The following is a 26,671-nucleotide window of genomic DNA, read 5'->3' as shown; positions in this document are numbered from 1 at the left end:
CTCCTGTCCTAATACAATCTATACGTGCCTTTGGCTGGGGATCTCCCACTGCAACTACCCTAATTTAAATGGGACACCCTTCCCAAGCATCAACACTAATATACCCTGCCCTGTAGAAAGCAGTCTACTTTGCAAAAACAGCTCTTCTACTATTTTTTTCCTGTTGCATCAGGAGTGCATCACTTCAAAGACTGTGAAGATGTAAACTGCTAAGTAGTTTGCCTTCATCACCACTCCAGATTACTAACTCTCACAGATAATTCCAACTCCGTAAGTGCTAACTGCCCTGTGTAGTAAGCAACAGTAATTTTACTCAAAATTGTTTCACATTAGAAAGAAAATAAAGGTAAAACAATGTCTTGGAACTACATGAACAGAGATTTAAAATGTAATTGTGTCTTCTTCTGTACTGAAAAATAAGTAATTTAAAGCTAAGTTCAACTTATTGCAAACAGACTCTATAAAAACCCCAATACAAACCTTGGTGTTTTGTCTTAGTTTTTATTAAGAAACCAATTCTCATATAGTAATTGTATCAAGATAATACTAACAAGCAGGAAAGTACAAGGAACTAATAAGAGACACATATCCTGTATAATTTTGTTTTCATGTTATTTTCAATCAGCATGTGGAATAACTATATATTGACAGTATTTTAGACAGTTTTTTCAGTCTACATTATTATTACTGGTCATTAATTTCAGTAGTTTACATCTGGAATATATGATACTTTCCACAATGACAAGAAGTCTCTAAATCCCAAACGGCTCTTAATGTTTCTTGTTAGTACTCAAAATATCTTCTGGGACTACTGCTAATTTTTCCAGTCATATGCTATATATTTTTCTCATGTCCAAGACACAACAAGAACAGACTGAATGCCAGTTATCAAGAATACTCCACTTAGCTTTTAACTAAAAAGATAAACTCACTGCCCTTTAGAATACACTGAACCAAAAGAGTACAATGAACAGGAATACAGATTACTTCATATTTAAAGAAAGCATTATCAGGACAAAGTAATCAGACTGTTACTAGTAAAAGAAGCAGCATACGTCAGGCCACTAAAACCTGTATCTCATCCCTAAAAGTTGGCATTTCACTGACATTCCCAAAAGTTATCATTTCACTGATATACACAGTATAGTTGTGTCATTCTCCTCTGTACACCCCATAAACTCTCATTATTGTAATGGTATAAAGGTGAATACAGAGTGTGCCTGTTTGCAAAATACCATTTAGAAGTGTTTGCTCTATTTCTGTATATGTTTCTTGCAGTAATGTTTTATCTGAAAGCTTTTCCATTTTATTTGGGAAAAACAAGGTATTTTCACCAAGACAAGACCCTTTGAGATGTTTTTCCACTAAAATTATAAATACTTCACTAAAATTATAAATACTTTAGCCACACACTGATTATCAACCATCACAGAAGGGAATTATTACCAAAGCAATTACTGCAAATATCTGAAAATAATTTTCTTCTCCAACTCCCTATATATTTCTACTTAATTGTCCTGCGAAACACAAGAACTACTCCATACCCTCCACCTCAAATTCAGAGAATAAACTACATCTATCCTGTAGCCCACAAAAGGCCTGTATTTTAAAAGCAAACTAATACTTCAGGAGTATTCTTGTGCACAGTCCATAGAAGGCTTTACATAAGGCCAATCTGATGGGCATACTGTATAAAACCCTACCTCAGGGTGACCAGAAATCATCAGCTGCATGTTTCCTCTTCATGACTGCATACTGAAAAGGAAATTATTTTTCTGCATGATACTGAAGCCTTAAGTTCTAGCTTTAATATTTTTCAGATTCTGTGCTGCCTAGGTGTGTAGCTCTGAGCTTCACATTAAGTGTTGGTAAGCTCTCTTCACAGAGTACGTAGACAAAACAATTCCTTTTCTAGCTGGGGACCAAGGACAGCTACATTCCACATACCCTCTTCAATAAGTGACTGATCAGGTTTAATCCTTTTATCTACTTCCCTTATGTTTTGGTTCAACAGATTTGTGCCTTAAAATGTTCCTATTTATTACCCCCTTTTTTTTATCCCCTTATGGCACTCAAATGTTCCTTGACCAGACACAACTTACACAAGCTGATGGTCTCTCCTTCCACTGTCCCTTACAAATCACAAAACTCTTCTGCGAACAATACAGAGCACGATTGTAACCACTCTGTCAGTCCAGGAAGAGTGAAATGAAGATTACTTCTGAAAACAGTAAAAACTAAGAAGAGTATGGGAATAAATAACAGCCCTTCACCCTTGCCCAAAACAGGAATACTTAAGAAAAATCAGAGGGTTGGTGTAGGGGATGAGAAGAATTTGTTATGGTAAACCAGGAAAGTCTGTCTCTTCTGTCCAGGTATGTAAAGTCCAAAGGACATTTTATCTTCTTGCCATGATAACCCAGGATAGTTCACACACCCCCATCTGTATGTACGATAGTACACATGACAGTTGCCAGCTGCAGATCTTCGAATCCAGACAGCAGCACCTGCACTCATCAGCCAGTTCCCTAACAAGCAAAACAGGACACTGCATATACACTGTGTACTAATAAGAACAGGTTTTATCATCCTTCCCTGCTGTGTTTCCCCTTGAGCTTCACTCCTGATTAGGTCCCCATTTGATCAGCACTGCTGTCCCGGGGCTCCCACAGTGGTAACTCTCAGCTTTCATGAAAGCCAAAGCTTTCACATGCTCATTGTTCTGCCTTATTCCTGAGGGATCCACATCTACATTTTGTGTAACAATGAGGGGAAAAAAAAAAAGAACAGGATGGAAAAAGTGGCATCATATTAACTTGGAAGCTGACAGATGAAGAGCTCTTGGGGACCATGAAGTTTGACATTTCCTTTAAATATATTCTTAAAATTCTAACTTTAAACCAGAAAGGAGCTACTATAAGAAGCAACGATGGGGAAGTAAATTAAAAGCCCTGTGCCACAAGTGGCAAAAAGCAACAGATTTTATGAACCAGTGGACTACTTCCAAGCCTAATGGGTGTGCTTTTTTTCAAGGCAAAATAAACAAGGATTATCCAATTGGACTCAAAGTTGCATGACAAAGGACCTGTCCATGTATAAAGACTTGCCAGCAAAATCATACTGTAATGACACACATTTTTCACTGGCAAAAGCTCTTTAGAGGAACTTCAGCTGACAAAACAAACACCAGGAGTTAAGAATCTTTTGCTAGTATAATTGGATTTGCCCAAAGAATTTTGCTGGCTTAGCTGCATTGGCCAACATGGTGATATTTTTCATCCTGCCAACTTGTGCCAGTCCAATTAGAGCATATAACATTGCTTGTTCAACTTCTGCAGGGTAAGCAGGATTCAGAACCTTTGCTTCAACTCACCACCATTCACATAACCATTATACTTCTTTTCATGACTAAGAGAACATCTGGAATAGATAACGTGACTTCTCTAGTAAGAACTGCAAACTGTTACAGCTGCTGTCGATGAGCACAATCTTGGTATAACATAGTCGTGAAGTCAAGGTAGATGAGTACAGAGTGAGAAAATAAAAATTCTAATATTAATGTCCTTACATCTAATATTGACACCCTGCATCCTCCAGGCACTAGATAGAAATCCTAGAATGTAAATAATGTTTCATGTTTTTTTAATAAAAAATCAAATTTTACCTAAAAACCTCACTACCAGTAATATTCAGAGCCATGTTCTTCTAGCCAAGCTTTTATTTCAGAGTTGTGACCAGGACACAACTTGGAAACTTAACTATATCGGCACATGCTATACAACTTCCTGATGAAGGAACAGTAATGGAAATCTGAATTTGGTCTAATAAAAAGTTGGCAAAGAAATGCAGACCTTCCCAAATCTGCAAATTGTTTCAATAAAAGCAGGTGACTGAAAGGAAGGCCAAAATTCTTGCAAAGAATAAGCCAATTCTTGCAAAGTCCCAGGAGACAGCATCTGGAGTACTGTGTGCAGTTCTGGACTCGCCACCACAAGAGAAACACTGACAGACTGGAGAGTCCAGTTAAGGACCACAGAGATGGTGAAGCACCTAGAGCTTCTTATGTAAAAAAAAGACTGGGACAGCCTTGCACTGACTGATCAGCTTAGAAAAGAGAAGGCTCAGGGCTATCTCATCAGAGAGACACAGCAGGCTCCATCTGAACATGAGTAACTTGACTGAGCACCAGCACAGGTTTCACAGAGGCTGTGGAGTCTCTTTCCCTGGATAATCTGAAAAGCCACTGTCCTTGGCACTTAGCTCTACCTAGCCCTTGTTTCAGTAGAAGACCTGGACCAGATGACCTCCAGAAGTTCCTTCCAACTTCAGCCACTCTGATTCTGCAGTTGATTTTCATGTACAGCTAAACACAAGGCTTTCTGAAGCCCTTCTCCTGTGAAAGAAGCAAAGTGCAGCTCATATAGAACTTCAGGGTACTTCAAGATGTACCCTGAGATAGGAAGTATCCCTCAATCTACAGTTCCCCACTCAACACTAGATACATCCGAATGCTCAAAAAGGAAGATCATTTCTTTCTGCACTTCACAACTTGGTTCTTAATTTTTGCCTTAATTCTCACACTGTCGAGAATTAAGAAAATTAATCTGTAACTAGCACTTGGAATGAAAATTCCACAGAGAACAGAAAACACTAAGCATGACAGTTTCCTACAGCCACAGCAAAATCTTAAAAAAAAAAGGCAGTTAAAAAAAAACTTGCGCTCCTGGTAACATCTCTGTTGATTTATGAAGAAAGTATATAAATTCGGACAGAATAGTGCTTTGCAAGGCATCATTACAAAAAGAAGCCTACGATATTTTCCTTAACTTGCTTTTGTAATATCATTATGTGGTAAGAAAAAGCTAGCCACTACATCTTAAAATGGAAACCAATGTTCAATAGCCATGTCAGGTTGCTGGTACAAAATCTTCTGTAGCAGCTGTATATATATATATATATATATATATATATATTTCAGGTTTCTTAGTAATTTTTGTGAATTAAAGAGCCCTTCTGACAGTGGAACAGCAGAACTTTCCGCAATATTTAATAAAATAAACTTTCCACAATATTTACAATTTGTACAACAAGAGCAACATTACCAGATGTGGTAAAAAGAAGATGCAAGTTCATCTCTCTTTTTTTTGTCTTTCAATGCTATGATGGTATATATCAATTACATGGTATGTATCAATTACAGCTGTAACAACTGTACCAAGAACATGCCTCAGTAATCTTTCTGGCCATCCATAATTCACTTCTGACTAACAAGATTAATTAATTATTTACTGACAGTGGGCACAAAAGCCAATTTGTTCTTCAGCAATCAGAACTGACAATGAATCCTTCACACAAAGTTTATCTGTGAAGATCTGAGGCATGCAATAGCAAATCACATAGCAATTGTACAGAACTATTTCAAAAAAAGCAGGTGACTGAAAGAAAGGCCAAAATGAGAGAATTCTTGCAAAAGTCCTAGGAGATAGCATCTGGAGTACTGTGCGTAGTTCTGGGCTCCTACTACAAAAGAAACACTGACATACAGGCCAGTCAAATGAAGACTTGCTTTACTTATAGTCAAAACACCATTAATAAGCTGAATATTTGATTTGTTGCTTAGTCTGCATCAGATTGACACTTCTGTGTTTTTTCCAGTGTTTTCTCAGTATGAGTTTCATCTCTGAAATGCATTTCACACTCAACTGAATGTTTAAGATATACAAAAAACAACATTAAGAGACAGCTACGTCTGAACTGCTGAAGTTTCACATAGTAAGTACCTGAAATAACCCTAAGAATTTGATTATTTGATACCAAATTTTCATTCCAAACACTGGAATATAACTTTGCTGCACATTAATTTAAAGGCATTAGAAAAATGTAAAAATATTAGCATTGTATTTAGCACTGAAGGACTCAATAGCATTAAAAAAAGAAGGAAAATGTTTTAATAAGACTATACGTTTCTCATTTTCAAGCTCTACTGCTCATACAAAATGGACAGTAAAATCCATATATAACAACTGTAGCACCTCCTTTTCTAACAGTGAAGCAGGTTTAAGAACCAAGGCAGCACAAAGCCATCTCAAAGTTCTTCATATTAAATTTAATTAGTATTTGCGACTACCTGCCGTACTTGCTGCATGCAAACAATCCGTTGAAATATGAAAAGGTTTTTTTGCAGGAATGAATCAAAGCACTTTAAAAGCTCCAAACTCACAAAGATGTTAGCAAGTATTTATTTTTGTATCACATCATTGTATTTCTTCTGAATGGGAATCTTTAACTCTCAATCCAAAACCACCAACCAAATCTAAATAAGGGAAGAAACCTCAGCAACACATCCCTATTTAAAAAAATCCAATTGCTGGAAGAATATTAATTTTACCTTAAAATCCAAATTTATGGTCGCAGTTTTGAACTCAACTTTGTCAGTGGTATGTGTGATGGAAAATGGAAGAAAAATTGTGCTATTTCTGCAGATGTTCCCTGCATTTAGTATGTACTATGATAGCAAATATTTCAAGCTATCTTAAAATTCAAAGAGTTATGCAACAAACAGTACTGGTATCCAAAAAAACTTTAAAAAATATTTTTCATTGATAATTTCTATCAGTCGATCTGCAAAATGCCTACCACGATCTGAAGTAAAGTGTCCATGTTTTGACATCTGCACCACCTTACACAATATAGAAAGTGTTGTTTCAGTAACTGTTAAAAGCTATCTCTGGGCCTCTACAGAGCCCTGATCCTCTCTTTCATATGTAAGCAGAAGATAAATTTTAAATTACAGAATTACAGATACAGAAAGAGAACTCATTTGCCTATATACAAAGCTGAAACACATAGAACTTTGCATATGTACCACTAAAATGCATTCATCATTGTAAAGAAATGTGTCTAAATGTCATAAAACGTGTAGAAATTGACATACTTAAAATAATGCCAGGGCAGGAGTGAAGTGGAGAAATCAAGATAAGGTGGTCAGGTATAGGCACATCTGAGAAAGATCACATTTTCAATTTTAAACATAATTCAGCTCTTTCTGCTTTGATGGGACCAGGGATCTGAAGAGAATCTGATTCAAAATTGCTTAACAGCAATGTCTACTCTACACAAAGTTTCCATATTCAGTATGTATTCACTAATGATTTTGCCATTTAGACATGTGAAATTAACAATACAGGTACCTCAGTGGAGACAGTAATTAGAACATTCATCGTAAGTTAAAAACCAAAATCACACTCTTTCTACTTTATTTTTCCCCTGTATTAAACTAAACATATACAGATGCACACAGGTATGCACACACATATGAAACACAACATATGTAAATGGACAAGCTACTACTTGAGCACTGAGAACTGAAATATTTTGTGTTAATGGATATTATACTAACTGTATGTGTTGACATAGCATCAAGAGAACATCCAAACACACCAATGAGAATATTACTCACACTACTATAACTGATATTTGCAATAGGCACAAGGACAGATCAGCATTTGAAATCTGTTCCTAGTCAGAGGACTAAGGGCATAATAACTCAACCTCTGTAGTGGGAATACATATTTACACTTCAGTGTAAATATTTACACTGTAAATATTTACACATACAGTGGCTGCCTTCATTTTGCTGCTTGTCATCACAACACTGAACTGCATTACAGAAAGATGGAAGTATCTGGTCAGCACACCATACTGTTAAAAATTTCTGCGTGTAATGTAGTTTTACAAGTTCTCAGTTCATACCACAATTTTCTCTCTACATTGCTTCAATCTCTTTGTATTGTTAGAAATTTGAAGCTCCAACAAATACTCTTCATCTGTTTCAGAAACTACACAATGAATCCACAAAACCCTACCTACCTACTTACTTACTAATCAGTACAACCAAACTGTCATGTTAACAACAGAATGCTCTTCCATATACTCACACTGGTATTAGAGGGGGGAAAAAAAAAACCCAAAAAACAAGAGAAGCAAGTCTTAAAGGAAACAGCTGTACTTAAAAACAGGCTTAAAAATTCAAAGGTCAATATACTTAATTCTAAGAATAAGGCACTCTAAGTTCAACCTTCTTCAATTTCTTTTTTCTGTGGGGAGATGCGACTGAACAAGTCAGGCTTAAAAATTCAAAGGTCAATATACTTAATTCTAAGAATAAGGCACTCCAACCTTCTTCAATTTCTTTTTTCTATGGGGAGATGCGACTGAACAAGAAAGAAAACAGATCCCAAATGGCACAAAGTACAACTACAACCCTTGTCCTTAACTGTCACACCAACCTCCAAACCTCTCACCCTGTGCATCAGTTCTGTCCTTCTACTTACGATGTTTAATTTATTATTTCCTTATTCTACAGAATTTTACACACAAAAGCAAATTTTCACAGATTAAATAAATACCAAGGCTTTACTCTGCCCTTCACATAATTTAGGACAAGTGAACTCTTCACCTGTGGCTGGACACAGTGGGTCACCAAGCATGATGTGATGATTAACATTTTGTTAAACTTTTTTTTTTAATCAATTTATTTACACTACAGAATACTACATGTTGATACACTACAGAAATATCCTTAACAACAGCACAATCCAGGACTCCACGTCATGGCAGCTCATGACTTAGAAATGTCCTCTTTCATTGGTAAAGCACTGGCTGCATGGCCTGGCCCAGAAAATTCTGGTGAATGGAGTTATATCCAGTTGGTGTCCAGTGACAAGTGGTGTTCCACAGGACTCAGTACTGGGGCCAGCCCTGCATAACATCTCTACCAACAAACAGGAAAGGCGATCAAATGAATCCTCAGTGAGTTTGCAGATGACACGAACTTGGGCAGAAGCTGACCTGCTAGAAGGTAAGAAGGCTCTGCAGATGTATCTGGACAGGATGTACCAATGCACTGAACTCAGAAGTTCACAAGGCAAAGTGGTGGGTCCTGCCACTGGGTCACAACAACCCCATGCAGTGCCTAAGGCAGAGGCAGTGTCTGAATCACGGAATCAGAAGGTTGGAAGAGACCTTCAAGATCATCGAGTCCACCCTGCTCCCTGACACCTAAACTAAACCATGGCACCAAGTGCCACATCCAGTCTTTTTTTAAACACATCCAGAAATGGTGATTCCACCATCTCCCCAGGCAGTCTGGAAAGTGTCCAGCAAAAAGGATTTGGGGCTGCTGGCTGACAGCCACTGAACACAAGCCTGGAGTGTGCCCAGGTGGCTAAGTAGGGCAGCGGCACCTGGCCTGTGTCAGCAATAGTGTGGCCAGCAGAACCAGGGCAGGGATTGCCTCCCTGCTTAGCACTGGTGAGGGCACATCTTGAGTGCTGTGTCCAGTTCTGGGCCCTCACAAGAAGATGGTTCCAGCACTGGGGTGCTGGGAGAATGGTGGGTCTGAAGCACAAGTCTCATGAGGAGCAGCTGAAGGAGCTGGGGTTGTGTCATCGGGAGGAAAGGAGACTCGGGAGACCTCCTATCTCTCCACAGCTACTTGAAAAAACAGGCTGCAGCAAGGTGGGAGATGATCTGTTTTCCAAGTGACAGGACAGGAAGAAATTACCTCAGAGATGGTTTAAATCAGGTATTAGGAAAATTTTCCTCACAAAAAGGATTGTCAAGCATTGGAACAGGCTTCCAAGGGAAGAAGTTGTGTCACCATCTCTGGAGGCATCTCTATAAAAAAGATGTATAGACATAGAGAGGTCATTTAGTAGTGGACTTGACAGTACAAGGTTAATGGCTGGACTTGATGATCTTACGGGTCCTTTTCAACCTAAATTATTTTTTTACTCTTTTCAAAGCTCATCCAATTTAGACTATGTGCTACATATAGAGACTACTTGATTTAAATATATATTTTTATTAATAGCTTATTATTTTTATTAGCTTGGATATTTTTAATAGCTTGGATAAATTAGTAAGAGTAGCTTTAAAAAGCTCAGGGGAAAAATATTCTACTCTAGAGCTGGGATTTAAACACACGTTTTACCCTTAGTAGCTTGTAGAACTTCCTTTTTTATATGTGTCAATCCCAGTAAAGGCCCTGTAAACATATTAAATACTGCAGCAGTGGCTGGTTCCTCTGCCCCTACAAATCACACATGTTGGGCGACTGTCATCAAACAGGTCATGTAATGGGTAAAGAACTCACTCTTCAATGTAAGCCACAAATTATTTGAGATGGCACAACTAAGAAAGAACTGGCATTTTCTACTAAGTAACCAAAACAAGGAACATATGAGGAAACACTGCAGGTTCTCAGCTTTAAAGAACAGCTTTACTTGTGTAGATATTTTTGTTTACTTTAGAAAACAAGATTATTCTCACATAAAGTCAAGGGAAGGTCAATAAAAAACAAACCACATGATACAAATTAGATGATCAGCAAAGGAACATGAGCCTCGTTCCTCCAAACACACTCAAATAAGCAGAGTTTGCTGACTCACAACTTAAACCTTATCCCATACCTTTTATAAGAAGAAAAAAAATAGGCATTAAGAATTTAAACAATATAAAAAATTTGGTGAGATGTGTCCTTTTTTAAGACACTCTCAAGTCCTGGCCAATGTTGAACAAAACAACAGATACATGTAAATATTCACTTATAGAAAGTAGACCCAAAGAATACAAGCACTATACTAGGTCTCTGGATTTGAATTTGAGAAAAAGTGCTCTGGCTGTTCTCTGATACAGTAAGGAAATTAAATAAAGAGGAAGAAAGCATGATCTGTCACCTATGCTCAGCAGAGCTTCACATACAAAATGCCTAAATGCCTATCGGTCTTACCAAGTCCTTTGTGCCCATACCTGAATGTTTTTCTCAAAGCCATACACATCCACCTGGAACTCGCTTGGCTTCACAAGTGCTTCCAAAACACCATTTTAAATGAATTTTCTAGTATTTTATGTCTCCCATCTCTTCATCTCCCATCCTGCTCTGTATTCAGTTCTGATGTTTTATCAAGACACAAAAACAGAAGACAGATCAAAAATGCCCTCCTTCAGTACTTGCGAACAAAACAGTCTTAAATCTCTTTGCAAGAGATTAACTTCCAAGAATTAGATTTTGAAAATGCAGCTCATCAAAAATATTCATCACACCATAATTTTTTTAAAGAACAGTCCCAACAGGTCATCTAATAAGGTCGCCTGAATAAGGAAGAGAAGTCCTGAATTTCTGTCTGGAAAGCCATCTCCGAAAGCTTTCATGAAGACTGCCAGACAGCATCTGCTCAGCAGCACCATAAACTGTGCCATGAATATTCTCATCCCTTCTCACACAATTTACAGTTACTGCAATGTGACAAAAAAAAAAATAAAATTGGCCACTTCTCTCAGAAATTAACAAAGCTGGCGAAGACAGACTACAAAGCTAAGGTAAGAGGTTCTGCAGAGAGAATGTAGCTGACTGAGTTTTTCTAGGACAGAGGTGTTCACAGATTTTGCACAGGAACAAAACTGCAAGACTGATGAGATGAAAGAGCTACTTAAACAGAAGGTAAGCACAGCACAGCCTATGCAATGGTGCTCACACAAAGCACTGATTACTTTTTGTAGTATCTGAGGTACTAGTGGGAAATACAAAAAAAGCAAAATTATTGAAAATAAACAAGAAGATAAATTCTGAGACATCAAACCTGGAATGTATTTACTGAGAACCAGGAACTGCATACATTGAAGAAAGAATGTCCCTATTTTCCTGAGAGGAGAAAAGCAAAGGATTCATCAGTCTTTTTATTGCTACAATGCCAACAGAACATAGTACACAAGTCTGATATATGCTGCTTACCTACTTTTTTACTTTTAGGTGAGGTACCGTTCCAATGCAATCCAGTCAGACTGGTTGGAAGGCAAACAGCAAAATACTCGAGGTGTAAAATGGCTTTTTCCTCTCTCTCCCCTTCCGGCTGCTTTCAAAGAGCAGCTGTTGTTAGCATTCAGTGCTATTAAAGGCCCAAATCAGCACCAGTTTTCAATGTTCTGACAAACAGGCATCAGTAGAGGGCACCAAAAAGCAAAACAAGTTTCCTTATCTTTAAAGAGTTTAATAAAAGAGGAACCTACCAGCTCCCGTAAGAAGCTGAAGAGTAAAAAAAAAAAGAAAACCATTTGTTAAATCACAGACCTCATCAAGTTCTGCCCACGGCACTATTTAAATATTCTGTATTAGATAATTTAACTTGATATCAATTCTTATATAGAGAAGGAAACAGTGAGTTCTACTTCCATATCAACTGATTAAGTCATGCCTGTATCTTACACAAGTTTTAAGAATCACTCCTCCAAAATCAAAACATCTTTCTAACTAAAAATAGGAAAAAAGTTCTATATCTTTCCTCTACCCTTATTTCCCTATATCCTTTCAAATCCTTCTGAAGTAAGGTGGGGATGGTAAACCTACACACAAAGACTACTTTGAGAACTTTGTAACTCAAAGACCTGGTCTGCACAAATTCTCATTAGATCCCCAGTAATTCAGTCCATGTAGTCTCTACAAACAAACATGTATGACGTATTTGACTTACAACAAGACCACAGTTTCACAGTACAAGATACCATTCAATAGCAGGTAGATCTGAAGAAGTAACTTCCCTTCCTAACCACACAATTTTTATATTTTAGCAAAACGTTGCATAAAAGCCATCACAACTCTTAAAGACATTTTAGCAAAGAGTCAAAAAAATAACTTGACTTCCTCAACAGTCCACTTTAAATCATAACATTTATCTCTTAACATCAATAAGCTGTATTTAAAAAAAACATATTTAGAAAAGCTGACACATAAACTTGACAAATCACAACACTAACTGATTCAACTAATACCAGCTTCTGAGCCAAGTCCTTGTATTTCAGAAGACAATTATATACTGTGACTTCCACACCAGTGCAAATACAAAGCAAGAACTTAACAACATGCAACTTCAATTCAGTATTTATTATACTTTGGTTAACTAAAAAAAAATAAAATCACAAAGTGAACCAGATAAGAATCAAATGAAGTTTAACCTACTCTGTAAGTCCATGAGATAACAAAGTAAGATTCACAAAGGAGATCATGAAACCTGTACTTTTCAAGACCCATTTTATTTACATACAATTTTTCACAAATGACATTTTTCACAAGCAGTATAATTCCAAGGAGCAATTCCCTGAAAACTTTCTTCACATGTTATTCTATGTGTGCATATATTTCATTTTTTCCCAGAGATATAGTGATTAAGGAAGATCAAAAACATTATGAATGATCACTAGCCATGAAACCTGCCACAGAATCCATTTGCTCTTCTATCTTGGACTTAATTGTCTAATGACTGCACCCTCCTTTCTCTTACTGTACACATTAGTATCCAAAAGGAGTTTTTTCCTCTCTGAGAACAGTGAGTTTCTAATACCACAGCCACAATACCTCCTTGAAGGTAAGAAGGTGATGTAATATAATGCTGCAAAGCAGCTAAGGAGTCTGTTGGGTCAGCAAACAGCAAGATCCCTGGGATGTGGATAAATACCATAAAGATGACAAATGAAACCAAAGCAGTTTCTTCAGTGAATGACATTTTAGAACAAGCACATCATAAGCAACACCAAATCAAATTGTAATGCAATTGTATTCAGTACTTGAATATTGCAAACTTCTATTAATGCTGCTCATCTGCCCATTCTGGTTGCCCCACACTACATATGAAGAAGTTATCAGAAAATGCGGGTCTGCTTCAAATACCACCCTCAAAAATCTCTCTCAAAAGCCAAATGCTATACATGCATAAACATGGCCATGACTTCCAGTTCAATGAACATCTGTGTGAGTAATAACTAAACTACCTGCTCTAAACATTGCAATTCCAAATGGGTGTCCTCAGTTAAAATCTCAATGCACAGGCAGTTTAAAAATACACTTCTTAAGAAAACAAGATGTAATTTTACAATTCAAGCATAAAAAAGAAGAAATCCCGTTTTTGCTCTTTACTAAAAAATACCGAATGCCCTAACATGTATGCTTGCTAAATCAGTGTTTCCTTAAACAGCTGTTCTTTCGATTAATTTAAGGGGATTACAGATACCTAGAGGCGTCATTTCACTATACGGATGGGAGGACGTTCAGTGCTTCAGAAACACTTGCTACCGCCTTGCACATGAACCCGCCTGTCTTGAAGACAGCACGCAGCAATTCCATCCTGGTAAGTCTGTTAATTCCCGGGTTCCAGTTATGCCTTTTGCCGAAGCAGATAAAGCAACTTTAACAATATCAGACAATTACATCCCTTCCCCGGCTCTCGGGCACCTCGCGGGGCGCTCACGTGTTAGGAGCTCGGGCTCCCCGTCGGCCCGGGCCACACGGCCTCCGCCACCCTCTACCTGCACGGCGACATCGCCCCTTCCCTCCGCGGCTGACGAGCCGCGGGCACCAGGCGGCGCCGGGGAGGCCCCGCCCCGCGCCACCGCCCCCCGCGCCGGTACCTGCGGCCCCGCCTCAGCCTCGGGGCCGCCGCGGCCGCCCCGGGCCGGGCCCGACCCTTCCGCCAGCGCTTCCGGGAGCGCGGCCCCCGCCCCCCGGGCCGGTGACGTCACTCACCGGACCGGTGACGTCACACCACGCCCGGTGCCAGGCGTCCTTTGTCTGCGCCCGGCTGCGGCCGCGGGCCCAATGCGCCTGCGCGCCGCGCTGACGGCACGGCCCCCCCGGCCCAGCCCCGGTTTAGTTTCGGTTTCACAGGATCGGGGAGCGGACGGCGTCGGGAGAGATCTCCGGGATCCCGGGCCAGCCGGGGCCGATCTTCGTCTTGTCAACCACACCGTGGCACCGGGTGTCCAATCCTTCCTTAAACACCTTCCGCGACGGCCACTCCAGCGGCGCCCCGGGCAGCCCGTCCCAGTGTGTGGGCACCCGCGGAAGAAATCCTTCCTCACGTCCAACCCCAGCCTCCCTGCCGCAGCTCGAGACCACGTCCTCTCGTTCTGTCGACTGCGGAGACCGACCCTCACCTGCCTCTAAGCCCCTTTGGAGAGTCACTGGAGAAGCAGGATCTGCCTTCTGCTTACGGTGCCACACGGGAACGGGCTGGGGACGCAGCCCTGATCAGCAAAGGCAGCAAACGGAGCCTCACAGAACTGATTTACTCGACCTGTTCCCCTCAAATAACATACTAGCGCCTTACTTCTCACGCTTCCAACCTCCCTGCACTCTCTACCTCAGCGTAATTAAAGTTTTTCCCAACTGCGATCCAGGAAAACAAAAAAACATCTGCTGTAGTTATACAGAATTAACGTTCTAAAGGAGATGACTCCCTTGGCACAAAAGTGGTTGAAAATTGGTAAATGACGTCCTTATAGCTGCCAGAGGAGAAAGGAAAAAGGCGTAAAGCTGTTCAATAAACATAAGACAGAATGAACTGGGACTAAGAGTTGTGGGTGTGCGGATGTGACAACAATACACGCCATGAAGAATGAATGTGACCTGTCCTAAGTGGACAAGAGGATTTTCCAGTTTTGAAACTGGAGGGTACAAAAGAAATTCCTCCTAATATTCCCATTTTTCTATGTACTGCCTCTGACACATTCCCTACAAGAGGGGCATGTAGTGCTATACAATACGTTATTATAAAGAAATGTGATGGGTCCTTCAAATACCTGAATTTGTGAATCACTTTTTGTTCAGCTATATGTGAATTTCATAGGCTTATGCTACCAGACACTGCACCATCCAAAGTGGAACACAAAGCTGCTAATTTTTACTTTAGGATTAGAACTTAAAAATACTTATCTTCTTGTGAACTCTTAAAACTCTTAAACTCTTTTTAATGAGTTGGCCGGCCTGTGTATTACAGACTGAGTACCTGATGTCCGTGATAATGTCGTTAAGACAGGCACAGGATTGTTAGGGTTAGAAGGGACTTCTGGAGATCATCCTACCCAATTCCACTGTCAAGGCAGGATCACCTTGAGCAGGTGACACAAAATGTGTGTGGAAAACTTACCAACTATAGGTGGGAAATTTAAAGGAAATAGTAAAATAAATTATGTAGCTATGTATTTGAGTCATAAGTATCAAAAAGGAAAAAGAAGATAAATTCTTTAAATACTGTGAAAGTAAAATAAATGAAAATAAACTAAAAAGGAGAAAAGCAAAGTATAATTACCAACCCCTTAATACTAGTAAAAAAAATTGCAGGAGATTTTTTCCCTGGAAATTTCCCTGGAAAAAATTCCACAGTGATTTATTTTTTGTCATTACTACTAGGTGACCAATTTGTTTTTTAACTGCACGGAATAGGTAACTTCATGAGATCTGTGAAAAGAGATGTTGCAAGGGTAGTTAAGGTTTGCATGTTTGGACTTTATTTTCAAGATGAGTTAGCATTCTTTAACAGAAGCATACCACTGGTGAAACAGCCACGCAAGGGACAAAAAAGTATTTTAAAAGCTAAATAATCCTGGTATGATTGAAAGGCTCTGCAGGATGATATACTTGCAAAGCATACAGAGATATATCACTAACCCTAGTACAAATCCACTGCTTGAACTTTAAAGTAATATACTAAGGAATACCAATTCCTTCTTACAAATATCTTGCCCTAAATGCAGTTACTTTATTTCATGTTTATACTTTAAAGCAAAAATCAAGGAAATTACAAACATGAAAAAACCAGTGCCCTGACTCACACACTGAGGTTTAAAAGCTCCCACCACCAACACAACAATTATTTTTAAATAAATCTCAATTCTATTCACTTTACTACACCAAGTAAAATGGGAAATGTATTTTATACCTAAGCTATATTAGATTTCTCTGTAATACACGAAGCACTGCTTTTGGCGCTACAAAATTAGACAAGTTCTTAGTACTGCCAGTAATGCTCTCAACAATGGCACATCCCTCTTAATGCTATAAGTCCACACATGAAAAATCTTAACTCTGGTTTCCTGCTGGTGTCACTGAACATCAATTCAAGATTCACATGTGCCAAGTAAAAACATCAATAAATTGGGGTGCAAGCCTGGGAATTGTTTTCATTAAGATTGCAACATTCCTTTAGCATGTGTGGTGTGGAACTTTTCTCATGCTGTTGTCCAGAAAATGGCATCTGGGCTTGTGGAGAAACTACTGTAAAACATGTGGATTGCCAGTCAAATACTAATCTTTACATTTCTTCTAAAATGCAAGAACCAGTTCTGCGCAACCAGGCAAAAAGTAGTAAATTATTTTGCTGAAATATGCCTATTGACTAATCAAAGGTATGTCAAACTATTTTAAATGCATGCTTTTCATAAAGTTTCTAGAAGGAATACAAAAAAGGCCCAAAAATTAATAAATCTGTAGATAAATCAATTATGTCTAGCATTTAGTATCATTTAAATTATATTAATACCAAAATGAACAGGTCGTATCTCTAAGTAATAGCAGAATAAATCAGAAGCTGATTTTCAAAGTAATCCACAGTGGAAACTGTGACCAAAACTAATACGAGAATGTAGGCATATGTGAATACAAGCAAGGAATGAGAGTGGATTACAACTGTACCCTAGCACAGACTACTTTTGGGAAGCATTACTTATGATTTAAAAAAAAATCTATCCATATACACAAATCTTTTGGAAAAAACCCAACAAACCTCACCCCAGAGGGCAGTGGCCAAAAGCTCAGACTCCCAATGGAGATCAGTGACAAGTTGTGTCCCACAGGGATCTATATCATGACCAGTGCTATTCAATACTTTTATTAATGAAACAGATGAAAGGATCGAGTGAACCCTCATCAAATTTGCAGATGACACCAAGATGAGTAATGTGGTTGACACTCAGGATGCCATCCAGAGAGACCTGGACAAGAGGACGGTTCATTGTTTTTCCAAACGTGTTTTTTTAATCAAGGAATCAACTAGAATTTCCTATAAAATCCAGCTTCACGTATTCTTACAGAAAAGTCAAAACCCTCACCAAATAAACCTGACACCTGAGGGAAAAACATGTCTCTTAAACAGACCCAAAACATATATTTTCTGCTTTTTATACTAGTTCTACTTAACTAAAATTTACAGTTGGAAGTTCTTTCTCAGTTGGTGCAGAATCAACTCTAAGGAGAAAGACTGTTTTCTTACACCATCTCTAAATATGTAAAAAATAACATCTGGCCACATTTGGCTCAATTCCTCTATTAATATGGAGGCAGGTGGTGTGCCAAACAACCACTCTTCTGAAATTTATACCAGGTAAGCTGCCAGACCCCTTCCTATTCCCCTGCCCCCAAACCAGTGAAGCATGTAACTAACAGATTTCCCAACAAGATTTAAGCCACTTTTAATTGCCTTGATATGAAATAAAACCAAGGTAAGACAATCAATGTATCACAAGAAATGATCTTCCATGTAATGACTCACAAAAGCAAAATGGTTAGGTTGGTGCATTAGGATGGCTCTGAAATGAAATTTCCCCCACCCGTTCCTCACCCAAGAATCTTCCAGTGCAGAGCACACAAGCCCCAAAACCCAAAGCATTGAATGTTGTTGAATACAGATAACCAGATAATCAAGTGGAAACTTAAAAAAAATGTTAGCCATGCTCTAGGTAGCATGTATGATCAGTATCTGGAGGATGAACAAGTAACCAAATCTAGGGTGGTACCTAAAAATAAACACCCCCCCCCCCCCCCCCCCGCCCAAAAAAAATCCCTAAAACCCCCACAAAACAAAACAAAGAAACTTACAAAAAACTCCCCATAAAACTAGAGGTAGGAGAGTGAGAGAGGAAAAAAAAATACTAAAGCAGTAGATCAGTAAAAGCAGCTCTTTCTGAAAACAACTCTAGCTCTAGGATGAGCTGGAACAACTATAAAATTAACTTATTCCAGAGTTTCAAAGCACAATGATTAAGGCAGTGCTACACAGGTTGCATGTCATTTCCTAGGAAAAATTATTTTGAATTTGACCAATACCCACCCCTTTCCACACGTCAAGCCAGTAAGTTAGTTTACTATGACGTGTCATACTTGCATGCAATGTAAGACACATGCTGAACTAAAGTTAATCAATTTGCAGTATTTACAGACAATAAAGCTTAAGGTAAAACCATCAACAGCCAGTCTCACCAGCAGTTCAGTGTCAAAACTACTCCTTTCTGTATGCCACAATTACAGTAGTGATCCAAGTATTGTTGAACATTTAATACGCAGTATTCTACTGACCCCCAAGCAAACTAATCTGCAAATATGCCAAAAAGGGTTAGGGAAACACACACACATGATTAGACAGGTTGCTATATTGAAGATGCACCACTGAACAATAAGTCATAATATGTAAAAGCTTCAATTCCCAATTCAAAACCAGGAAAATATGGCTACTGTGAAAAAAAAAAAAGAAAAAAAAACTTTGAACACTTAGCTAGGCTCTAATCTCTAAAGTCAGAAGAAACAAGACATCCTACCTTATCTAGAAATTGGCAAAGCCATTGCTGTTATTTATTAACTTGGTGTGTCAATATGGCAAAGGAATACAAGCGAAAATAAAAATACAGTACTGAAGACAAATTTCTCATTAACTGTCTAAAAGATTGTCTGGAGAAAAAGATATATCTTACTATAATAGAGACAGTTCAAAAAGTAACTCTGAAAACTGACTTCTATATCTGCAAAACAATATATCTTTGTGTAGTAAAAACCAGTATATAAAAACCCTGCAATGCATATTCATCTTGTGAATGAAACATTCACATAAATCTCACCTTGTCACTGTCATCAGTACAAATGTGATCTTGATGGATTGAGTGGCATTGAAACGCTGTACCAATACTACCTGGAAAACAAGGAGGGAAGGGAGACAAAAAATAAATGATAACCCAATTTCTGTGAAGACTAAAAATAGAAGTAAATTTAAACTTTTAGCAAATCTTTTCTGTAAGATTTAGTTGCCAAACAGCTAGGTTTGATAACAGAACAAGCATCAGAGAGGCATTTTACAAGTGTGCCAACGTCTTCACATATATTTTTTTAAGAATTTTAAACAGAATAAAATTACAGCTAGCTCATCAATCCAAAACAAACAAATGCAGTAAAGTACATATGCACATATGAAAATGAGGAGAAGCTACACAATTCAAGTTTATATACTGTACTACAGAACATTTTCAGCACCCTGGATAACCACAAACCAGCAGCCTTATTCCAGCAATACATTAAGAATAAAAGAAGAAAATTCCAAGGTCAAAGTTTTAATTGTGTCCAGTTTTCTTGTAATGGAATTTCTGCCTGCTTAATGTTTCTACACAAGTTTCTTTATGCTTAGGAATAAAAGGGACAGTACTCCCCTACAAAGGCTTACCCCAGTCCTGAGACTTCTGTCCAAAGAATATATGAAAATATTTTTCAGAATTTCTTTCTGACTTACCACTTCAGAAAAAAATATTATTTTGCTGTAGGAGTCATTGTACTGGCTTGAACAAAAGTAATGCATGATCATACTGTGTATTTTTTGTAGGAAGGGAAGGCAAAGAAGAAATCACCACACTGTTGAAGTTTCAAGGTGAAAAGGGAAAAAAAAGAAGCTGTTTTGAACTGTTCAAAATATTCAAGTGGTCCCCTCCCACTTGATTTAGACTTATGCAAACCACAAGTGTTTCACTACAAGCACTCCACATATTTTCTTGAACTGGAATCAGTTCAAGCTCAAAAGCAAACTACAAAACTCAGGAGAACACAGTGTTAAAGGTAAAGCTTGGTATCTTTCTGACCATTACACCAGAGGCAGAACTGATGCAACATACAACCTTTTGAACTGGTTTAAAATAAGAAAATAGGCAACAAAAAATAGTTAAGTTCAGCCAAATTACAACAAACACGTATAAACTTCTTTCAGGCATCCACACGTGGATAATGAAAGGAATTTCCAGAGGTTAAATTCCTAAGACTTACTCCCTAACAAATTAAAATTCATAAATGTCGACCTTGCATTACAGGCTACATTATATACTTTACAGATAGGCTTTTCACGAACCGTAATCACATACGCCATCACAATGATAAGCTGACTTTGTTCTAGTTATAGCAGATACTAGCAGTAGCAACATAGATCCAGTAGCAGAGCTTCCAGTTAGTTAATGCAACATAAGACACCTGGGCATCTCATCAGTTTTCATGATGCCATAGCTTCAATTCTAACAATATCCACATTACCAAAAAAAAAAAAAAAAAAAAAAAAAAAAAAAACTCACGTGGAAAAAACAAACAAACAAACAAAAAAAAACCAAACAAAAAAAACACCTAGCTTGGATTTTATCTACATTTTTCAGTCAAACTCAACTGTTCTGCAGACAACCAACCAATCTGTTCTGCAGTTAGCAGATAATATGCCAATGTTTTCCTTTATTTTTTTTTTTCTCTTAACAGGATTATTCATGGCCTTTATGACATATCTGTTTCATTTTCAGTCAACTAATACCCTACAGTACAATAACAAGATATAAGACACAATCCCTAACTGCAAGAAGTGAAAGCATTACCACATCCTGGGTGCTTTGCAGCAGTGAGCTGACTGACCTCACCAACAGCCTCACCAAAAGTTGTCTTTGGAAAAGCGTTTACATCAAAGACAGCATTGATAGTACAGAGGTAACAGATCTGAAGACAATGACACAGCAGACTACCAGCTAAAGGCTCTGCTTCATGACAGTGCAATCTATAATGTTGAGTTCAATGGTCAGAAAAGTCCTGTAGGACTTCTCTGATCTTAGAAATATTTTTTGTATTTATACACATAAAATATAAAAACAGTTTTTAATACCTGAGTTATGTTTTTAAAGTATTTTCTTTCTGCTAGATTGCACCGAGACAAACCTGAAGACAGGTTAATCACACTTCACCTACCTGCAAGGAAGATCAGAGTAAGAATCTCAAAAGATGACCTCAGCAGCTCTCTAGTCTGTGTCAAAGACTTTTCAATTGCTCTTTAACGGTTAAAGATACCCGAGGACTGAAAGGAACAAAAGCCAATTTGCATTGCACCGACTGCAGGGAGTAGATACAAACTCCGTTAAACTACCTTCATATCCCCAAATTTGCACGGAATTTCAGACCAAACCAAGACCAACTGCACTCCAGGGCTAGCATATCCAAGGGCTACTACAACCAAAGCTTTAATTCTAACTGAAGAATTATCTCTACAAAGCTGACAGAGTGGGGAAAATGCCTTCAAGACTCCTACATAAGGAGCAGAATGCAGCAGGCGGGCCACTGCCCACAGTGCATTCCCAAACGCACTTCCTTGCCACTGTGTTCAGGAGATGCAACTGTGAGGTCTAATGCCCATCATTTTCTCAAGCCTAATCCCCTTTTGAACTTCCTCTCTCCCACAATCCAAAGCAATTTCCATGATGTGCAAGTAAAAGGGCACTTTGTAACAGCCAGTTGGTTTTCACAGCTTCTAATAGCCGGGTGACAAAAGAGTAGCCTCAATTTATGCTGAGACACCACCAAAGTGAAGGCACCACCAAAACACAGCAGGCATACATGAAACATCAGATCAGGCATCCCTTCACCATTACTGGTATCAGACAGGGTAGAGAATAATGCCCTTCAATTGACACACTTTACGTACATATATAACCTCTTTAAACACAGTTAAATTCTTTTGCATATCCTTCTTCAAATAAAGTGAGATGCCCAGCTTAGTACTATGACTTGCACTCCAGGAAAAACATCCATTATTTTGGAACAGGCAAGAAAGAAGGAGTGCTGCACCCCACAGCTACCACAGGAAAGGGGCTGTTTTTCTTATAAAGCCCCACATTAAACTGAACAGCAAAAAGAATCGTCAGAATTTCATGGATTTTAACTAACTTCTGCATTGCAATAAAGAGAATCGGTATCAAGTTTGAAAGGCCTGCATCATGCTTGCCAATTTCAACCATCCAAACACACAATGCTGGTCCAAGGCAAAAAGAGGTGTGAATTCAAATATTTTATTTCAGTAACTTCAGCTCTACTGGAAATATCTAATTGCTTAAGTGAATGACACTGATTAATACATTCACTGACTCTCCAGTTCCCAGTCTCATTAGGAAATTGTTTGTATATAACACCTGTACTGTTAAACCTACATTATCTAGAGTGAAGCTGTTCAGTCTTACTAACTTGCATGAATCAGACAAGTTCTGGGCTAAGTGGTTTGCAGACTAGAGTTTGGAAAGTAGGAAATGCATGGAAACAAAGTCTGAACTGGATCAAGCTTAGGCTCATAATTAACTTCTCCCTTTAAAAAAAAACTGTGAGTTGAATGGAGTATACATATATATATCTGGTGAGTTACAGCCATGGATGTATGTAGTCTCCTTGAAAAGATAAAAGAAAGGGAGGTTAAATTATCTGTGATCTAGGAGCCTCAACTTCCAACAAAATAATGCAAACCACTCCTGCAGATTATTATAATGTGCTAGTCAACAATGGTCCTCTACATGTGGCACATTATTTAGATTTTAGACGTGCCTTCTAATTCAAGAACCTTTCAAACTACAATGAAGAAGTTACTCAGTGGGTAAACAGAATACTTTGCTGTTACAACAGAAAAGTTAGAGGTGAATTCAATACAAGAAACAGCTACTCCGGTTGGTCAATAAGAACAAGGCTGCAAACTTAGTATATTATACTACTTTTTAACTTTTTGCCCTATGCATGCAAATCTAACCAGAAAGAAGAAACATGATACATTGTATGCTAGCTGCATACAATTCATACTAAGACTGCCATTCTTCCCTTCTTCCTTCCACTCCTTTTTATATAAACTCCAACAAATTGAAATTCCCATGGATTTGCATTCACTTTAACTTAGGTTGTTGAAAGAATTTATTCCACTCTAGGAAGAGCTAATATTTTTCAGTTGCTTGGTATGGGACACAACACTGATAATTTAAAGCAGCTCTTTAGCATGGAGTACACCTATCTAAAGCGTTGTGATAAAACTGTGGAACATGTTCTAGCCAGAAAGCAGCCTAAAGCCACTAAAGCAGGAAAAAAAGGTAAAATGCCTCCTGTACTCTCCTTCCTCTCCTCCTGCTTCCTCTACTTGTCAAGAAATTCATGCTTTGTCAAACTGCAACCAGAATAGGTTTGCTGGTGTTTTCTGAGTTCTGGTGTCCCCTTCCATACCCCGGACCCAGTCAACTGTACCAGTTTCCCCACCACAATACTCAGCCAAGGAATGTTGTCCTCAATTCTACACGCCCAGTGAAAACTTAGATATCTAGTAATCATCAGGAAGCACAGTGACACTCTGCAAGGAAAGCTCTCTCAGCTTTTCCTTTTTCTGCAGCTATCAAGAGAAACACACAGCATGCTTACTAACCAGCAAGAAAATGGGACGAAAATGACACAGCTGAGAGTTCAACACTAAATCTGGGCCTACATGAATTACATATAAATTAAGTGTATTTTCCAGTCAAACTTCTGACTATATGACACCTCCAAGACACTTTTGGAGAAAAGGAGAGGAACCTAAAGGTTCTTTGTATTTTAAAAACTTGAAGACTGACATATTTTAACAATACCAAAGCTTAAATAAAGAACAGACAAATTTACTTTAGTACAGCAAAAAGTCTGAAGATGAGGTAGGCCTCAGCTTCATAAACAAAATTATTTTAAAAATTAGAACTGAAGAAAACTCAACTATAAATCAGAACTGAAGAATGATCTTTTTATCTGAAGTTTCTGCTGTGTCTCTATAAGACTGCATAAACACTTTTACTTCAAGGAACTTTTAATTTAAATTTACAGGTACAAACTGGACAGCTACTCCAGGAACCATCCACAAAATGGCCCTTATAGCAGTTATCTGAATATAACTACCATCTACATATCATTTACCTTAGTGTTGAAAATTTTATATTATTTGGAAGTAGATATCAGTAGCTTGAATTGTTAGGATGCAAGCTGAACTTTATCAAACTGTAAGGCTATGTTGTGTAAGTTAAAGAGGTATTATAGTAAAACCTGGAGCTAAAAATCTGAATATTAAAAATAGTTAGAAAAGACAAACCTAGCAACTTAAATATTATTGTTAAATAAACAGCTAGAGTAGACGACCTACAGATTGTGGTTTATGAACTGCAACAACCATATTTCAACATGGACTATAAAACCAACAGAAACTCCCACCAAAAGACGGTGTGAAGATGACCACATGGTAACTACTTGGCAACAAACAATGAACCAGTGAAGAGCAGGACTCCAGACCTTAACATTGCTATCTTCTAGGCTGTGACACGAAGAGATGGCCAATAAACCTACCTGAGATGAGATCATCATGTCCAAAATTTCTTTAACACTGTGCTTGCAAACATGCTTATAATAATGGCCCCTCACCTCATACAAGGAAGTACTGTGGCCTAGCTGTTGCCTTCTTCCTTCTCCACTACCTTTAGCAGCTACATTTTTTTTTAGTTAAGAATGGGAACAACTACACTTCAATGGCCTAGTAACCCACAGAGTTAACTAACGGTTTCAGCCCCTCCACAGCAGTCTGGGACAAGGAAAGAGGCCACTGCTTTGGCAGCCACCCAACTTCACCTTGCAAGGTCCAAATTCTGAAAATATTGGAATATTTTTAAGCTAAACACATACCTGCAAAGAAGTGAGTCACTTTCACACGATAAAGTGTCAGAAGGATTCAAATCATCAGCAACTTGATTCCCCACATACCCTACAGCTCAAGTCGGGTATCAAGTACAACATCAAAAGATTTTTTCCTGAACTAACAATGCAGCATTACCAAATAACCAAAGACTCAATAACCATAAAGTATTCTAAAATTTGTGGTTTCATCCCTTTACAGTGTACATACAAAAGCAAGGAATGTTTTCCATAGGTTTATTGACAGCAGTTGCTTTGCTCTGGTGATCGTTTTTTCCTGCTTATTCAAGGAGCTGTTCAGCCAGAAATCATCTGGAAAAAATTTACAGCATCAATAAACCTTCTGGAAATCAGCTTAATGCAGAAATACTACTACACCAATAAACACAGTACCAGTATTTTACTGGTGCTCTTAACACTCAAAATGTCAAGACACGAACTGTATCTGAATAGACTACACAGCCAAGCATCAACAAAATGTTAGCAAGGTGTTAAGTTTGATTCTCAGTAGAAGGTCACAATCGGAGAAAAAGAGCCATATAAACAAGCAAGTTAAAAGTACTATTTGTGTCAGATAAGGTATTTAGAGCATTCCCTCTCTGTTACCTTTGTATCCTCCTATTTCTGATTAACTGAGTTCATAAAAATCACACTCCTTCCAGCTGTCTCATGCAAGTGTCAAACATGGAAGACTAACAATAAATCAGGACCAGGAAATAATTTAAGACCTATGCAACCAAAAAACGTGCATCAGATGACAGTTCAAGTCCACTGAGAAAATTCACTGCTCATTCATTAGGGTACAAGCTAATTTCAAAGAAGCATAGAGCCATTCAGATTTTGAGGAACCTATAAATACCATCTAGTCTAGCTATCATTAGTCCATGTTGTTCAAAACACTGTTCAACCTTTAATACTTTCTGTGATGGAATTTCTACAACTTCTCCACAACATCCACATGAGGGCAACCAGCTCCAGTGTTTCTCCACCTCATTGTTAAAACTTTCTTCATTCTACCCTCCTTATATTCCTCAATCTACCCTCTTTCCATTTAAAACCACA

General features: G+C 38.3%; 2 protein-coding genes across 8 annotated transcripts in view; one reads left to right on the top strand and one right to left on the bottom strand.

Moving 5' to 3' along the window:
- The window catches only part of RNF38 (ring finger protein 38), a 107,339-nt gene that overhangs the window by 30,697 nt on the left and 49,971 nt on the right, over positions 1-26,671 (bottom strand). For 2 of the 6 annotated variants that reach the window (XM_039724081.1, XM_039724082.1), the window contains one exon: positions 19,717-19,787. The exons of 1 other annotated variant lie outside the window; for it this stretch is intronic. In XM_039724081.1, coding sequence (XP_039580015.1) covers positions 19,717-19,787 — 71 coding nt within the window. Of the gene's footprint in view, positions 1-9,565; positions 9,595-14,063; positions 14,290-14,460; positions 14,493-19,716; positions 19,788-26,671 lie in introns of those variants that run through there. 3 more of the 6 variants (XM_039724083.1, XM_039724086.1, XM_039724084.1) reach the window with 3 other exon arrangements.
- LOC120509458 lies at positions 14,111-15,991 on the top strand. 2 transcript variants are annotated; one of them, XM_039724089.1, is made up of 2 exons: positions 14,111-14,180; positions 14,717-15,991. In XM_039724089.1, the coding sequence occupies exons 1-2, from the start codon at positions 14,136-14,138 to the stop codon at positions 14,993-14,995; spliced, it is 324 nt and encodes a 107-aa protein (XP_039580023.1). In that variant the 5' UTR covers positions 14,111-14,135; the 3' UTR covers positions 14,996-15,991. The 2 variants fall into 2 exon arrangements, with proteins under 2 accessions (XP_039580023.1, XP_039580022.1); XM_039724088.1 differs by having other exon boundaries at positions 14,119-14,180; positions 14,703-15,991.

Source organism: Passer montanus, unplaced genomic scaffold (genome assembly GCF_014805655.1).
Source record: "Passer montanus isolate IOZ18808 unplaced genomic scaffold, ASM1480565v1 scaffold52, whole genome shotgun sequence".
Classification (NCBI taxonomy): domain Eukaryota; kingdom Metazoa; phylum Chordata; class Aves; order Passeriformes; family Passeridae; genus Passer; species Passer montanus.
Note: the sequence above shows the minus strand (reverse complement) of the source record. Positions and strands in the feature narration are given on the sequence as shown.

Coding starts and splice junctions, on each gene's coding strand:
- LOC120509458 (XM_039724088.1), top strand. CDS start 14,136: ATGAACCCGCCTGTCTTGAAGACAGCACGCAGCAATTCCATCCTG. Junction 14,181..14,702: donor CACGCAGCAATTCCATCCTG/GTAAGTCTGTTA, acceptor GCCCCGGTTTAG/TTTCGGTTTCACAGGATCGG.